The sequence below is a fragment of the Xyrauchen texanus genome, chromosome 24 (assembly GCF_025860055.1).
Source record: "Xyrauchen texanus isolate HMW12.3.18 chromosome 24, RBS_HiC_50CHRs, whole genome shotgun sequence".
Taxonomy (NCBI): Eukaryota; Metazoa; Chordata; class Actinopteri; order Cypriniformes; family Catostomidae; genus Xyrauchen; species Xyrauchen texanus.
In genome coordinates this window covers 28106935-28122812 of record NC_068299.1, presented here as the reverse complement: position 1 = coordinate 28122812, position 15878 = coordinate 28106935, and the positions used below count along the sequence as shown (strand labels likewise).

General features: G+C 36.4%; 3 protein-coding genes across 4 annotated transcripts; 1 reads left to right on the top strand and 2 right to left on the bottom strand.

Annotated features, from left to right (window-relative positions):
* Window positions 1–2217: 2217 nt before the first annotated feature.
* Window positions 2218–4914, bottom strand: pomk (protein O-mannose kinase). 2 transcript variants are annotated; one of them, XM_052090317.1, is made up of 3 exons: window positions 4889–4914; window positions 4124–4404; window positions 2218–4045 (listed from the first exon to the last, which is right to left on the bottom strand). In XM_052090317.1, the coding sequence occupies exons 2-3, from the start codon at window positions 4388–4390 to the stop codon at window positions 3278–3280; spliced, it is 1035 nt and encodes a 344-aa protein (XP_051946277.1). In that variant the 5' UTR covers window positions 4391–4404; window positions 4889–4914; the 3' UTR covers window positions 2218–3277. The 2 variants fall into 2 exon arrangements, with proteins under 2 accessions (XP_051946277.1, XP_051946278.1); XM_052090318.1 differs by lacking the exon at window positions 4889–4914 and adding an exon at window positions 4514–4786.
* Window positions 4915–5836: 922 nt separating this feature from the next.
* Window positions 5837–9245, top strand: grxcr1b (glutaredoxin and cysteine rich domain containing 1 b). Its single transcript, XM_052090283.1, has 2 exons — window positions 5837–7532; window positions 9106–9245. The coding sequence occupies exons 1-2, from the start codon at window positions 7131–7133 to the stop codon at window positions 9139–9141; spliced, it is 438 nt and encodes a 145-aa protein (XP_051946243.1). The 5' UTR covers window positions 5837–7130; the 3' UTR covers window positions 9142–9245.
* A 1850-nt stretch (window positions 9246–11095) lies between these two features.
* Window positions 11096–12740, bottom strand: LOC127618050 (protein YIPF5-like). Its single transcript, XM_052090282.1, has 6 exons — window positions 12653–12740; window positions 12403–12522; window positions 12148–12269; window positions 11853–11998; window positions 11502–11683; window positions 11096–11391 (listed from the first exon to the last, which is right to left on the bottom strand). The coding sequence occupies exons 1-6, from the start codon at window positions 12673–12675 to the stop codon at window positions 11229–11231; spliced, it is 756 nt and encodes a 251-aa protein (XP_051946242.1). The 5' UTR covers window positions 12676–12740; the 3' UTR covers window positions 11096–11228.
* Window positions 12741–15878: the final 3138 nt, after the last annotated feature.

The following is a 15878-nucleotide window of genomic DNA, read 5'->3' as shown; positions in this document are numbered from 1 at the left end:
CTGACGCTTGTTGAATCAGATGTTTAAAGATTTGTCTTCTTCACTACGCATAATATGGCAAAATTAAAGTATAGCAAGTCTTGTCATATAAAATGATGACAGCCCAAGGCTATATAATTTTAATAGTTAACGCAAAAAATAAAAAATATGTAATAATTTACTCAACTTCATGTTGTTCCAAACTTGAATGTATTTTTTTTGCGCAACACAAAAGGTGCGTTGCAGAATCTTAGAAACTCTCAGACTCAAGTCACCATTAACTTTCAATGCAGCTTTATTCCATACAATGAAAGTGAATTAGTCTCTTGGCCTAACATCTCCTATTGTATTTTTAACCCCCCCAAAAGAAAAAAAAAAAAGAAAATCATACGGGTTTAGAACAACATAAGTGTGAATCGATGACAGAATTTTGGGGAGAACTATCCCTTTAAAAAGCCTTAATTTTGCTTGACACATGGAGATTACACTGATATACACTCACCTAAAGGATTATTAGGAACACCATACTAATACTGTGTTTGACCCCCTTTCGCCTTCAGAACTGCCTTAATTCTACGTGGCATTGATTCAACAAGGTGCTGAAAGCATTCTTTAGAAATGTTGGCCCATATTGATAGTATAGCATCTTGCAGTTGATGGAGATTTGTGGGATGCACATCCAGGGCACGAAGCTCCCGTTCCACCACATCCCAAAGATGCTCTATTGGGTTGAGATCTGGTGACTGTGGGGGCCATTTTAGTACAGTGAACTCATTGTCATGTTCAAGAAACCAATTTGAAATGATTCGAGCTTTGTGACATGGTGCATTATCCTGCTGGAAGTAGCCATCAGAGGATGGGTACATGGTGGCCATAAAGGGATGGACATGGTCAGAAACAATGCTCAGGTAGGCCGTGGCATTTAAACGATGCCCAATTGGCACTAAGGGGCCTAAAGTGTGCCAAGAAAACATCCCCCACACCATTACACCACCACCACCAGCCTGCACAGTGGTAACAAGGCATGATGGATCCATGTTCTCATTCTGTTTACGCCAAATTCTGACTCTACCATCTGAATGTCTCAACAGAAATCGAGACTCATCAGAACAGGCAACATTTTTCCAGTCTTCAACTGTCCAATTTTGGTGAGCTCTTGCAAATTGTAGCCTCTTTTTCCTATTTGTAGTGGAGATGAGTGGTACCCGGTGGGGTCTTCTGCTGTTGTTGCCCATCCACCTCAAGGTTGTGCATGTTGTGGCTTCACAAATGCTTTGCTGCATACCTCGGTTGTAACGAGTGGTTATTTCAGGCAAAGTTGCTCTTCTATCAGCTTGAATCAGTCGGCCCATTCTCCTCTGACCTCTAGCATCAACAAGGCATTTTCGCCCACAGGACTGCCGCATACTGGCTGTTTTTCCCTTTTCACACCATTCTTTGTAAACTCTAGAAATGGTTGTGCGTGAAAATCCCAGTAACTGAGCAGATTGTGAAATACTCAGACCGGCCCGTCTGGCCCCAACAACCATGCCACGCTCAAAATTGCTTAAATCACCTTTCTTTCCCATTCTGACATTCAGTTTGGAGTTCAGGAGATTGTCTTAACCAGGACCACACCCCTAAATGCATTGAAGCAACTGCCATGTGATTGGTTGATTACATAATTGCATTAATGAGAAATTGAACAGGTGTTCCTAATAATCATTTAGGTGAGTGTATATATATATATATATATATATATATATATATATATATATATATATATATTCAGCAACAGGTTTGTACCTTTTTTTATTCAGGTATTCAAATTGCTCAACTTTTGGCTCAAGACAACTTTAGCCAAAGTTAATTTGCCCAAATTGATTGGTAAACCTTTATACAGTTTACTTATTAATATCTCTTGAAAGTTATACTTTAAGCTTGAACTTAAAAAGATTTTAAATGCAAACAATTTATCTGAAAACACTGTATACTCCTTTACAACCTGCCTACTTTCTCACCTTGTTTACCTCTCATGAGTTTGCATCCATTTAGTGTCCATGTCTCATTAGCCAGATTAAAATAAAAGGCTTTAACTTGAATATCAGAAGCGCTTTGGACTAGATTTGTCTATTTTTAATGACGGACTGAAACCCAACCAAAATCCCCTTCCGTGACTTTCTACATTAACTGGATGAGGCCCTTCTCAGCACGCAGTTAATTCACATTGCTGATAAACACAATCACAGTGTGGTCTTGAGATTTTTCTTTTTATTAAATGCTCCCAGATGTTGAAAAAGAACAATCAAATTACCAAATCAGGTTCAGTGTAATCCTCTGAAAATTAAAAGAAACAGATTTAAGCATTGCATCAGTAACTCAAGTTCTATTCACTCGGGTGAAAATAATGTTTATGAGGTATTGCTTGACAAACCTTCTTAGTTTAAAGGAATAGTTCACCCAAAATATGAAAATTCTCTCATCATTTACTCACTCTCATGCCATGTCAGATGTGGATGACTTTCTTTCTTCTGTACAACACATTGATAGAATTTTAGAAGAATATTTGAGCTCTGTATGTCCACACAATGCAAGTGAATGGTCACCAAAACTTTGAAGCTCACAAAAAAGCACATAAAGGCATCATAAAAGTAATCCATATGACTCCAGTATTTAAATCCATGTCTTCAGAAGCGATATGATAGGTGTGGGTGAGAAAAAGAACAATACTTAAGTCCTTTTTTTACTACAAATGTCCACATTCACCTATGCACTCTTCTCTCCTAGAGTACACTACTTTTGTGGTTGGTGATTTGCATTCTTCGGCATATTGGCAGGGAATATTTATAGTAAAAACTGACTTTAATATTGATCCGTATCTCACTCTTACCAACCATATTGCTTCAGTAGACATAGATTTAACCAACAGAGTAATATGGATTACTTTTATGCTGCCTTTATGTGCTTCAAAGGTCTGGTCACCATTCACTTTAATTGTATGAACCTACAGAACTGAAATATTTTCTAAAAATCTTAATCTGTGTTTTGCAGAAGAAAGAAAATCATTCACATCTGGGATGCACGAGGGTGAGTAAATGATGAGAGAATCTTCATTTTGGGGTGAACTATCCCTTTCAGAATTAATTTGGAGCTGCAACTCATCCTCTGTTAGATGTTGTTCTCATCAACGGAATACAGATTTAACTGTATATTCTTCTCAATGACATGGAATGACAAAACTTAATTTATATGAAATAAGGACCACTTTTATAACTTTATACTCTCTAAAACCTTAGGATCATAAGAGGCTATTAATTCTTTACAACATTTCTCTAACTCTCTGTGATTGGCTCTCTAACATACTGTCATAGACAGAGCGATAAACGTTGAGAACCTCAAGTGCCGAGGGCCGCAAATGAGGATCCTTCCTTTTGCACTCTGTATAGATCTGAAACAAGTGAAAATGGATGACATCACTTCCTAGGACATTCCCCAATAAGAAACGTGTCACATCTGGAATCTTCCAGATGTCTGTCTTTTCATCGTAGTCAGGCATGAGCTCATCTGAGAAAGAAACATCCTCGCCATGAGGCCATAACTGCTCAGGAGCAACAAAGTCTCCAGTTAGCTCATGGTGGCCACACTTCACCCCCTGATGTCCTCTTTCCACCTCAGGCAGTGCATCCAGGTCGTTGGCCAACAGATGCATGTCAGATGCCAGAAGAAATTGGCTGAGAGTTTTGTGTAGGTCATTTGAGTCACACATCACACGGATACCCACCGGACTGCTGTGCAGGTATGCCATGAAGGCAACGTAGTCTATTGCCAGCTGTAGCCGAGTATGCCATGAGTTTCGCCAGCGATATCTGTCTTGGGCAAGGGTGGCATCAAGAGTCAGAGCTGATCCAAGAGGATGGTACTCTGTAACAAACACACCTTCCTCCTCACATACCCCGACAAGCGATACAACGTGGGTGCTCTGCAAGGAACGTAGCATTGACACTCCATGGAGAAAATCCTCTTTATACTTCTCCGAAGACAAGACCGACAGAGCTACCTTCTGCCCTCGCCACTCTGACAGATAAACCTAGGAAACATAATTATGCATCTGTGTTAGTCTCTAAAGATGCAGCAAGAAAAAAAGAAAAAGAAATAAACTTCTCACCATCTTTACAGCCCCTTGTCCAATGAGTTTTACACGGTGGACTTCAGCACGAATTTCTGGGCACTGGAGCCAAGGAGTACATGTGGTCATAGTGCCCACTTTAAAGTGGCGTGGTGGGCACTGCATGTGTGCTGAGAGAGGATTAGTGTCCTGGTACAGGGCATCTAGATAGATATACAGCAGCACGTTGGCACAGAGAAGAGCTGCAAGGCAAAGCAAAACTGCAGGCAGTCCACACCTTGTGCCATAGCTAGCAGTGCCACCCATACTGACATCTTAACCTGTTGATCGGAACAGGTTATGACATTTCAGAGAAATCTTTAAATACAAGTGGAAAATGAAAACTATAAGATAAAGAAAATAAGATAAAGGTATTTAAACACAGCTCACATCCATAAAGACTTTGAAAAGGCCTTCTTTTAGTCAGATGGAATTTTTGGGAATTATTTGAGTTAACTTTCATCAAACACGCTGTCTAAAGTAAACCTTCTGCTTTAATGACTTTAATGAGGTAAATGTGCTTTAATGAGGTAAATGTGTTAAGCAGAAAGCTACTTCAAAATAAACCGCAATTTTAAACAGAGGTCCAATCTGATATTATTTAATCAACTTATGCTTTCAAAACAATGATATGCATGAGAATAAGTATATTGCTTCACCAACGGCAGACACTACGTCTTCTGTTCATATGGTTTTCTGAGCAATTATTTTCTTTTTGAAAATGCGTTTAATAACTTGATTTTCATACTCCACGCTTCCATTTACCTCTATGTTGTTCTTCCGTATTGTCTCGCTCGACGAAGTTGATAAGAGCACCTCACTGTGTCAGACATACATACCGCCATCTAGCGCCATCACCATAACAACCTCACAGTCGACAAAAAGGCCCGTTTATGGCTTCAGTCTTCTGTTGGGATGGGCGATATCAGTTATTGTCTTTTCGACCAAGTACTACAAAGGACAAAATCGCGGTTTCTGAGAAACCATCATTTCGAAATGAATATTATCAGAGTCTGCTCTTGTGTATCATAAATTCAATACACAATACATTTTATAACCCCTTTTAATTTTAATAAATTCATAACAAATGTAAAAGCACACACATTAGTCCTATAATAAACAGAGTTTGGAGGGTTACTTTTAAAATATATTCCACTACAGATTACAGAACACATGCTGTAAAATGTAATTTGTAACGTATTCCATTAGATTACTCAAGGTCAGTACTGTATTCTAAATACTTTAGATTACTTCTACAGCACTGGTAGATTTTTTCACTTGTTTTGACTATAAAACTCAATACACAAAATACACATGTTATTGTTAATACATTCTCTGAAAAAACTAAATATCTTTTGCAGTGCTGTTTCTAATACAAGATCAATCAAACTGATCTTGTTTTAAGCATTTTTAGATATTTTTACAATCTAAGGTTTATTTCTATTTCTTCTGCTCCAAACTTACTTCAAACTTACTTCAAACTTACTTCTCTGTCTGCTCGTTTGAATGTAACACATCACAAGAAAGTGTTTCATGTTTAAATGCACTTTGGATTGCATCATTAATATGTATAAATGTTTTCTATCTGAAAGGACTAAATATTAAATGAAACAAATGACAATAAAAATAAATAAAATGTAAGGCAAGGCAAGTTTATTTATATAGCACATTTCATACACAATGGTAATTCAAAGTGCTTTACATAGAAGAGATTAAAATAAGAATTAAAAAAAAATAAAAATAAGAATAATTGAAACAATTTATATAAAATAAAATAAAATACAGTACAAACAGTCGGACACACAGTGGCACAGTGTGAAGTAATCTCTTCAGTAATCAAAACTTTTTGAATGTAACTGTATTATAATTATCAATTATTTAAATTGTAACTGTAGTGGAATACAGTTACTTATATTTTGTATTTTAAATATGTAATCCTGTTATGTATTCCATTACTCCCCAAATCCTATAATAAATGACACATTTAGCTTTGTCGTGGTAATGTTAATTTAACTAATAAGAAAGCCTTTTAAAGATATAATTACTCTTCAGTTTATTGATATCTGAAATCCATTTCCAGATATCTGAAATTAACATAATGAAAACCAAATTACAGATATTGCAATATCATAGCATACAAATTACAATATTGCATATTGCAAAAAGAAGTTGAATTTTTTTTCTCTATCGTTATAATTTAATTGTTGATATCAGGAATGGACATTTGCACTAGAAACGATGTAATTATTGATATGAAAAATCTTCATTTTCCTAGAATGACTTACATAACTGATATGTGCATGCATTTGGAATTACAGAGAGTAAGAAATTAATTATAGAGCACCATTAAAAATAAGTCAGAGGCTCTGTGAAATAATAGTGGCAGACAAAAAAATATGAAGGGGGCATAGACATGAGGCAATGCCAGATAACAAACTGTATAAAAAATGAGTGTTTTGACCAAGAGAGTCATTTCAATTTCAGCTGACGTCTCGGGTTTGTTGGTTTGCGCAATAAACTCCTGGAACTCATGACTTCGAGAGTTTTCTTATACTGAAAGGGCAGAAAAGTTTTCCACGCCCCACAACAATATCAGCTTGTCTGTGATTACCAAATCCCAGCTGTGCTGATGGAACAACAGCTTGAGTTATATTGTTTAATTAGCACTGATATATTAGTCTCTCATACTGAAGCTACACCCATCCTGAAGAACTTCAAGAGGGATAAAGGAGCTGAAATATGTTTAACTTTTTATACCCAATGTGTTCCCTCCCTATACTCCCAATATGAGTTATCTTTTATTCATAAGAGAACAAAGGTTCCACAGAAGTCGGTTTGCGCAGTTTCCATGGATAACGTTTATTAAATATTAACGCATTCGGTGTCAAATTGACACCCTAGACACAAGCTTTTATCTGAAGATCAAGATAGACCTTCAGTGTGATGGCAATGCACACCACCTTGGGCATCCAACAAAAATTGTATAATGTAGATTTTTAACAGCAGGATGGAGAGGCGCACATCGAGGGCTGATGGAGACAGAGCAGAGAGAAGAGTGCGATTCCGCGTTGCGTCAGCGCATAGCGGTCGCGTCCTGAAGGAGGTGTTCAGAGAGGACGCGCTCGAGGACTCCGCTGAAACAGACACCTCTGTCAGCTCAGAGCCGGAGCGCGCCAGCTCGCCCGTCATCAGTGAGGCCAACAGCCATCTGTGTGGCCTTGTCGGACCAGAACCGGACGACAGCGGCAGCGAACCGGACGAGCTACTCATGTACGCGAGTGCTGCGAAGAATAAACATTTCACTGGAAAACGCGTGAACATCTTCAGTAAGAATGGAACTATAAGGGGCGTGCGAGACAAAGTGAGCGCCGGACAGGTGTTATTTAACCACCTATCCAAAATGTATGAGGTAAGTTGTATTTTAGAGCAATTGGACAATGCAATTTATTTACTGTTGTTAGCGGCCGTACCCTGTTTGGCAGTCTTTTTGAACATATGTTCAATATTTTGCGACAATGACGCTGCTGCCTGCTTCTCTTCCGTCTCTCCTGCTCTTTTCCCCCATACTCAGCTGGATGTCGTTGGCCTCCTCACTGATTTAGCTCGGTAAAATTTGACGTTCGATTTTCCGTTTCGCAGATGTAAGGGACCGTCTGAAAACTCTACTCACTACGCTAAAACATGTCCACTCATTCATTCAATTCGCGTGCAATTTATAAAAATGTAAAATACATTTTCACAATCAGAATGTTCTTATAACTTCCCAGAGGGCAGGTAGACATACTACAAGTATGGGACTGCCATACAGATTATTATTGTATGATCAATTATATAAGTACAGAAATAAATTTTAGAGGATAGAAGCACTATACACATAATCACTAAAATTCGATAAAAATAAAAATACAGCCTTTAAAATGATGATACTGTAGGGCCTATTCCTGTAATAAGTCCTTCTATCCTCTGGGAAGTTACTACAACCTTTAGAATGAGAAAATAAAATGTTGGTGAATTTTAGTGATTTCTTTTCTATAAAATAATTGATTTTACTGTATAGCTATATATATATATATATATATATATATATATATATATATATATATATATATATATATATATATATATATAATTGATTATACTGTAATAATTTTACCTGTAGTAAGTTCAAAAATCCTCTGGGAAGTTACCACAGCCTTAAAAATGAGAAAACATCATTTTGGTGAATTCTATTGAATATTTTTCTAAAATAATTGATTACAGTAGGCCTACTTATATGATTGATCATACGGTAATATCACCTGTAATATGTCTGTCTGTCCTCTGGGAAGTTATAAGAACATTCTGATTGTGAACATGTATTTTTTCATTTTTTTTTTTATTGTATAACTTGCACGTGAAATGAATGAATGAGTGGACATCTCCTGTTTTAGCATAGTGAGTAGAGTTTTCAGACGGTCCCTTACATCTGCGAAACCGAATGTCCAACGAATGTCGAACGTCAAACTAACTTTACCGCGCTCACAAATTTTGTTATGAGTGCATAACGTCAGTAGCTGTTCGAAATCCGCGAATCCCCCCCACCCCCTTTTCTACGGGCCTGATATATATATAAAACCATAAATATCGACACGAATAGAGGATTGTTATTAAATAATGAATATGTAACAAGAGGCGTTAGTTCTTTAAATTATTATTATTATTATTTAAATGAAAAAGTGTTTGGTATGCAGTCGCAATGTATTGTTACTATTAGACAATACAGTACATATTCCACTGGCAAAGAAGTCTGAAAAATTGGAATTATTTACTCTAATTCAATGGCACCAGCTAATTTCAGACTTGTTGTCAATTGAAATTTTTGATCAAGACAGTATTTGTTATAGTTAACAATCAAACAGTGTAAAATGTTTTAGGCTGTTACAGCATATTGAGTGTTAAAGCCTATGAATCTATCATTTCTAATAAACTTGTGTCTCTCAAAGGACTCTCTTATTTTGAACCGGCCAAAAAGACAATAAGACTTTGCCTGAAACCAGCTTGGATGTCCTGCAGTGGCGCATGGGATCACAAGGTGTAACCCTGGGAGGATGTGTAGGATTCAGTAGAAGCAATGAAAAGGGGCCAATGTTTTTGCTTTTAATTATTTGTGCATATTGTAGTTATTTAAATATATTTTATATTAGATCTTTGCAACAAAAAAATTTAGTTTTTTTAAAATAAAGGGATCAAAGGAATTGATCTGTAATCAGATAGTTTGTATTATTCTTTTCCCTGGTGTTTGCCTGTTTATTTCACTTTTGAAATGTTTTTGATAAAATTATTTTATTTTTATTTTATAGAAAATGCAATGTTGTGTTTAAAATGTATGCATATCTCGGTTATATTTTCATGCAATAAAATATGAAAAAGTCACACCCAGGGACTAAAAACGAAATGTTTCTAATTTTGATTTGTTCTGAGCAGAGCCAGTATTTTTTCATTCAGAAGTTTGAGTTGCGGTTCTAGCTTGTATGGCTCCCTGGGCAAAACTCCCTTCAGCACCCACCCCCCAACAAAGATGGAGGTGAGATGGCTGGTGAACTTCAGGGAGCCCACTTGTTCACATGGGCGCCTCTTTCCGCCCCTGGCAAGATGCCGCCTCTAGATTTAGGCATAGATGACATGGGCAACCACCCTAGGTGGTATCTTGCCAGGGACGGCATGGGACACCTCCGCTGCGTTAATAAAGAATGCTGAGTAATGTTCTTTTTAAAATGAAAGTACTCTCCGCTAATGGGTGGGTGAAATACCAATTGCAGTGTTGCGAGATCTCACAAAGATTAAGCAACCTGTTCTGGAAAAACAAGCCAAAAATAAGCCACTTGCCTCACCAAAACATTTTTCTGTGTGGTGGATTTATCAGCATAGAAATCATAACAGCATTCAGTTAATTAACAGTTAAGTATATTTTAATTACAGATTTGCTTGTTATTCAGCATCAAATCTGTATTGATGCATCATATCTAACAATAATTCAGTGAAGACTTGGAAACAACTGAGAAAAGTCATTTTTACCTATAATAATGTTTTGCTTGTATCTGGATTAGCTGTGCATGTGTATGTAGTAATTATACATAGTTGTTAAAAAGGACTTCATTCACAGAATTTGACATCCACAACAGGCAATTAAGCAAAGAAATGTGTGATGCAGCAGTTTCCTTCAGGATCAAAACACATGTTTCATTTTTTCAGGCAATATGGATGCAACATTGGTCCTTTAGTTTCATGAAAAAATTATCAAAACAAAATTAACTGATTATTATCAGTTACCAGCATTTAAAAATAACGTTTTTACTCCGGAACAATTGAAAATCACATTGTTCCGTTTTTTTGGTTATGTTCTGCAAAAAATTTCATATGATTTTGGTTTTCATTCCTTGAACCGTTTTTTAGTCCCTAGGTACACCAACCTTTTTTTCTTCTGTTGTTTGATTAAAGCAGTTTTTTTCAATAGTTCAAAGAACCTTGTGGAAACACCTTTCATGAACAACATGTCCACGTCCCACATGCAAAGGCTAATTTAATATAATAGTAATACTGTAAACTATTACATTTGTGATTTTTTTTTTATTCTGCAAAATATTTAGGCTCAGTTAGCCTGTGGGTGAAATGAAATATGTCTGTTTTTGAAATAAGTCAACTCTGTATATTAATTTAAATTCAAAGAGCTGCATCCTTCATACACATGAATATACTCAATAATGAATCAGATTGTAGGGTCAAATAGCTCAGCTTCCTCTGCATTATTTAACATGATCCCAGAGAGAGAGAGTGTATCATTAGATTATTGCTGTACTATGTAACCAGTATCTATCTGATGTAAGCATACAGTATATTTATGCATGTATGTAAACATGTTTGTATGATATTGCCAGGTCTCTAAGTTCTTAATAATGTAACAATAAATAAATATTATACATAATTAAAGTTTTTTTTTATTACTTTGACAAAGATTCAATGTAACTTGCTTTGTTGCCACTTTGACATGCAATATGAATGTGCAAATTTGATATTATTTACTTCTTGTGTGATTTTCTTATAAATGTTAACATTTTTAACTGAATGATCAGAAGACAGTGAGAAGAGCGAAGACACCGTATAGGAGAGCACAGGGGTAGGCCACAAGCAGCTGTTGCCCACTCATGTCAAGAGTGGAACTGAACATCTTAGAAGCTGAAAGACTGCACCAGCCAATCACGAACAAGGCCAACAACATGCCTAGGAGTCCTCTGAATGTAAATAAACAAAGCCATGTGCTTATTGAAATACAATGTAACTGCTGACTTTTTTCAATGCAGCTGCCTAAACACTGAGGTATTTTGTAGGTGTCAATACTCACTGAAGGGAATAAACAACAGCAAAGGCAGAAAGTGCTACCATTGGCAGGAGACAGTATCCTAGCACACTTGCCACACATCCACAGGATATGCTGTAGCAACTCATCAGGTTCAACAGCATGTACATCCCAGCACATCCCAGGGCACTGGTGCCATACACATATCCAAAGTGTGCTTTCCCTGCCTGCAAAGAGAATACATGGACTAACACAGAATACAGACACATGCACAAATACACTGGTTTATGCTCTGGACATGTCACTGTCCAATACACATCACTGTGTACCTAATGGTTTAACCATTTCACTGCTGGTGACATGTTATTGCCTAAATGTTCAAGGTGTAGTTTATACCATCAAAAGTGTGGCTCCCAGGGCAATGCAGAAGAGAATAGGGCCAGTGAGGTCTGTCTCATTCATAATACTACCATCAGCCTGCATCAGTGGATTTAACACAGTCAGAGTCTTCTGCCAGATATGGTCAAAGTTAATGCCCAACTCTAGGGGAAAAACACACAAACACATACAGATGTTTTTATTTGTTTGCTGATTTTGATTGAATTATGTTATGTAATGGTTAGACAAATACATTAAGAAATTACTAAGTATTCAATTATCTTTATCATAAATCTTTTTTTGGTGTGATTACCTTCTAAGAGTGGCGGTTCCTCCTCATATGAGTCTGTTTGCCCAGGTTGTGCTACAGGCTGGAACACTTGCCCAGTAGGTCCTTGAGTGGTATATTCATCTGGCGAGGGTGCATCACCGTCACTGCCAACCAGACGATGAATAATTACAACTCTACAACTACACCAACATGACTCCACACAGAAACACATCACACATGAGCTGAAATTGTATAGGAAACATACTGCATGTATGCAATTGGTGCAGTTACACTTACACATCATGGTATTCTGGATGGACGTAGCCTGGATCATAGCCATATACCTCTTCTTGCTGGCCATCCATATTATACCCAGACTGATAGAAGTCTTGTTCAAAGTTTTGAAAGTCTCCCATGCTGCTTAATAAAATGAGGCATGTCACATTGGAATGACCAAGTTGCCACTTTAAGAACCAGTTCTGGAAGCAGGCAAGTGCTAGAATACAGTTCTCAGTTAGTGTAAATACACGTTTGTACAAGTTCCTACCTTTGCATGTCCTTTGAAGTCATCCTAGGTTTGATTAGAAGAACTTGATTTGTTTGTGGTTTACTTGGTCACTGAGCAGCTGTTTGTTGTGTGTATATGAGATATTAATAGTCTTCTATATTTACTTGAGGGACATTAGAAGCACTGTGACTCTGCTGGGAGGTAATCTTGCATCCTTATGATCTACAGATCTGAGCACTCATGCACTGACTGCTGGCATGCTGACCATTCTTATTGTTCAGTACAATTACACAACTTATATCTGTGCAAGAGAGGTGATTCTTTTAACATGATTATAGAAAAAAAATATTTATTTGCTAATACAAAATTAGCTTAAATTACAGATAAACTTGTAGTATAAAAATAATATAGATAGATGATAGATATTTCTAGCTGTTTTAAAGCTTTTTTTTTTTTTTTACGACATTTAAGAATGTCTTTAAAAATGCTATAACGTATTGGTAATTACCTTCATAATAATTCTTATACGTTTTTAAGCAAAGGACCGAATACTCATGGCCATGGGTGGTATACGTATGGTGCAATGCATTTCATAACTGATTGTGTCCAACTAAATCACCATCAGAGAGCAGATCATATTCTGCACATCTCTTGCAACCCTTCCGCAGGCGCGCGGCAGACAAACGCTAATATTCATCACATCATTGCACATTCAATGCACCCATGGCAGACAAACATAATTGTTTTGTGTATGTAAAGTTTTGGTGAAAAATTCAAAGAGATAAATACTTTAATAACACAAAGATGCTGACGTCTTCTTGAACTGTTTCCTACAGTGGTAAACAGCTGCCGCTTGTACTCACGTTGATTACGTAATCGGACCCAAATATGATGTGAATAGAGACCGGCAGGGGGCAGGGGGAGGATATGAACTCAGGTTCGGTCCAAGCAATCGAAGTGTGAAAGCACCCTTAAACTGCAGTACATTTTCCCCACTTAAATACAACTCTTTTCTACACAAAATCTGTCATGAAAATGTCCTGTTACTATAATAATAAATAATACATAATATATAACCTGTTTTTTAGAGCCATTCAATTTTTTTTAAACAGTGACATTATTTTCATTATAATTATGCACATTTTACCCCCAATTCTCCTTACCACAACTCAGAAAAACAGATGAAAATTATATAATTTATTATTTAAACTGTAAAGTATCATAGTACTCCTTTGTAATACAGTAAAACAAGAACTGTAATGAGAATCATCCTTGAAAACAATGGAAATTGTGAAAGTAAAATATCCAGGCACATTATGTTAATGAGAATTGGGGAGTAAAATATGCGTAAGTGTCCTGAAATTATCACTATGCTAAAATCTTTATGGTCTTAATTATGAAATTATTTAATTTATTTATTTTTATGTATTGATTTAGGGTGTAATAGGAAATGACCTTGACATTTTTTGTCGGCATCACTAAGCTTTCATGATTATAATTTCATCACTCTTCTTCCCACTAAAATGTTAAGGTAATGAGCTAAAATCTGCATTCAACAATTAAATAAACATTCTTTAAATGCAACTGTGGCATGCTGCCTGTTACTGCAAAAATCATTTTGACTCACATTATTTTTCAACAGTGCTGTTCATATTTTCAATTACAAAACAACTTCTTTATGTAACTGTGTAGGTTGGAAAACATTATTCTGCTTTTACATAATTATTACAGTGTATTCAGTAAAAGGCTCATCTCAATAGCCCCAAACTGAATCAGGTGTCCCAAAAATTCAGCAATGTCAAATTGATTGGTGTACACAAACATTGGCCATGTTAAATACATTTTCTGTTATATTAAATCATATACAAATTTAAATCGGTCTGTTAAGAAACACATTTTCAGGTGGTTTCCATGTGAATACTGTGTCTACTTAACTTAAGTTAAGCAACCTCCTATATCCAACTTCCTTTATGTGTAATTGATGAAAGTGCTTCAATGTTAGTATAACAGTGTTGATATACAAGCATTGCATCACACTTTTTAAGCTGTGGCGTTGATAGTCTGTGACCCTGTGACAAGAATACTTCCTGGCATTCTAACAAAACTATATATTAACAATTTACATTAAATGCAAATCCAAATTTATGTAGCTACATACAGACCATTTCAAGGATGTAAACATTAACACTACTGGTCTTGGAGCACTGTAAATACAATGGTATATACAGATCCTTTAAATAAGGTTCTGAGTTAACATATTTTCTCAAACAATATCAAATAGTCTTTTCTAGAGACTGCTGTGTGTGAATATACCAGCAGATCAAAAGTTACAGAAATACTCAAACCAGCCCATTTGGGATCAACAATCATCCATGCGATAATCTAATCAGTCAACCGTGTGGCAGCAGTGCATAAAAACAATGCAGATACGGGTCAGGAGCTTCAGTTAATGTTCACATCAACCATTAGAACGGGGAATTTTTTTTTATCTCAGTGATTTAGACCATGGCATGATTGTTGGTGCCAGACAGGCTGGTTTGAGTATTTCTGTAACCGCTGATCTCCTGGGATTTTTACACAAAACAGTCTTTAGAATTTACTTAGAATGGGCCAAAAACAAAAAACATCCAGTGAGCGGCAGTTCTGTGGACAAAAATGCCTTGTTGATGAGAGAGGTCAACAGAGAATGGCCAGACTGGTTTGTGACAAAGTCTAAGTTAACTCAGATAACCACTCTGTACAATTGTGGTGAGAAGAATATCATCTTAGAATGCTATTCTAAGATGTGGGTTAGCGCTGTTTTGGCTGCACGAAAAGGATCTGCACAATATTAGGCAGGTGGTTGTGGCTAATCTGTGTAATCATTACAGCTGTTCAATGACGCTGTCTGTGTGACCGATGGGCATGGAAAGGATTACATTTTTCTGTTCCTAATTCCATCTGTTAAATGACTAAATGTAATATAAAGTTACTTATGCAGCTTCACTCATTATAATGGGAGCATCTATAGTCACTTTTAGAGCTCTACCTATCAAACTTACAATTAGTTGGTATAAATGTTGTTCACCTACAGTTGTTAAAGGAATATTCCGGGTTCAGTACAAGTTAAGATCAATCGACAACATGTTAATTACCACAAAAATGTATGTTAAGTAGTTCCTCCTTTTCTTAAAAAAAAAGAAGAAGAAGAAGCAAAAATTGAGATTACAGTGAGGCACTGTCACAAAGTGAATGGGGACAATGAAAGTGAATGTTGCCAATTTCT

Coding starts and splice junctions, on each gene's coding strand:
- pomk (XM_052090317.1), bottom strand. CDS start 4,390: ATGGGTGGCACTGCTAGCTATGGCACAAGGTGTGGACTGCCTGCAGTT. Junction 4,046..4,123: donor GACAAGGGGCTGTAAAGATG/GTGAGAAGTTTA, acceptor TATGTTTCCTAG/GTTTATCTGTCAGAGTGGCG.
- grxcr1b (XM_052090283.1), top strand. CDS start 7,131: ATGGAGAGGCGCACATCGAGGGCTGATGGAGACAGAGCAGAGAGAAGA. Junction 7,533..9,105: donor ACCTATCCAAAATGTATGAG/GTAAGTTGTATT, acceptor TGTCTCTCAAAG/GACTCTCTTATTTTGAACCG.
- LOC127618050 (XM_052090282.1), bottom strand. CDS start 12,675: ATGACTTCAAAGGACATGCAAAG. Junction 12,523..12,652: donor ACTTCAAAGGACATGCAAAG/GTAGGAACTTGT, acceptor TTTATTAAGCAG/CATGGGAGACTTTCAAAACT. Junction 11,392..11,501: donor GCTGTTGTTTATTCCCTTCA/GTGAGTATTGAC, acceptor ATTTACATTCAG/AGGACTCCTAGGCATGTTGT.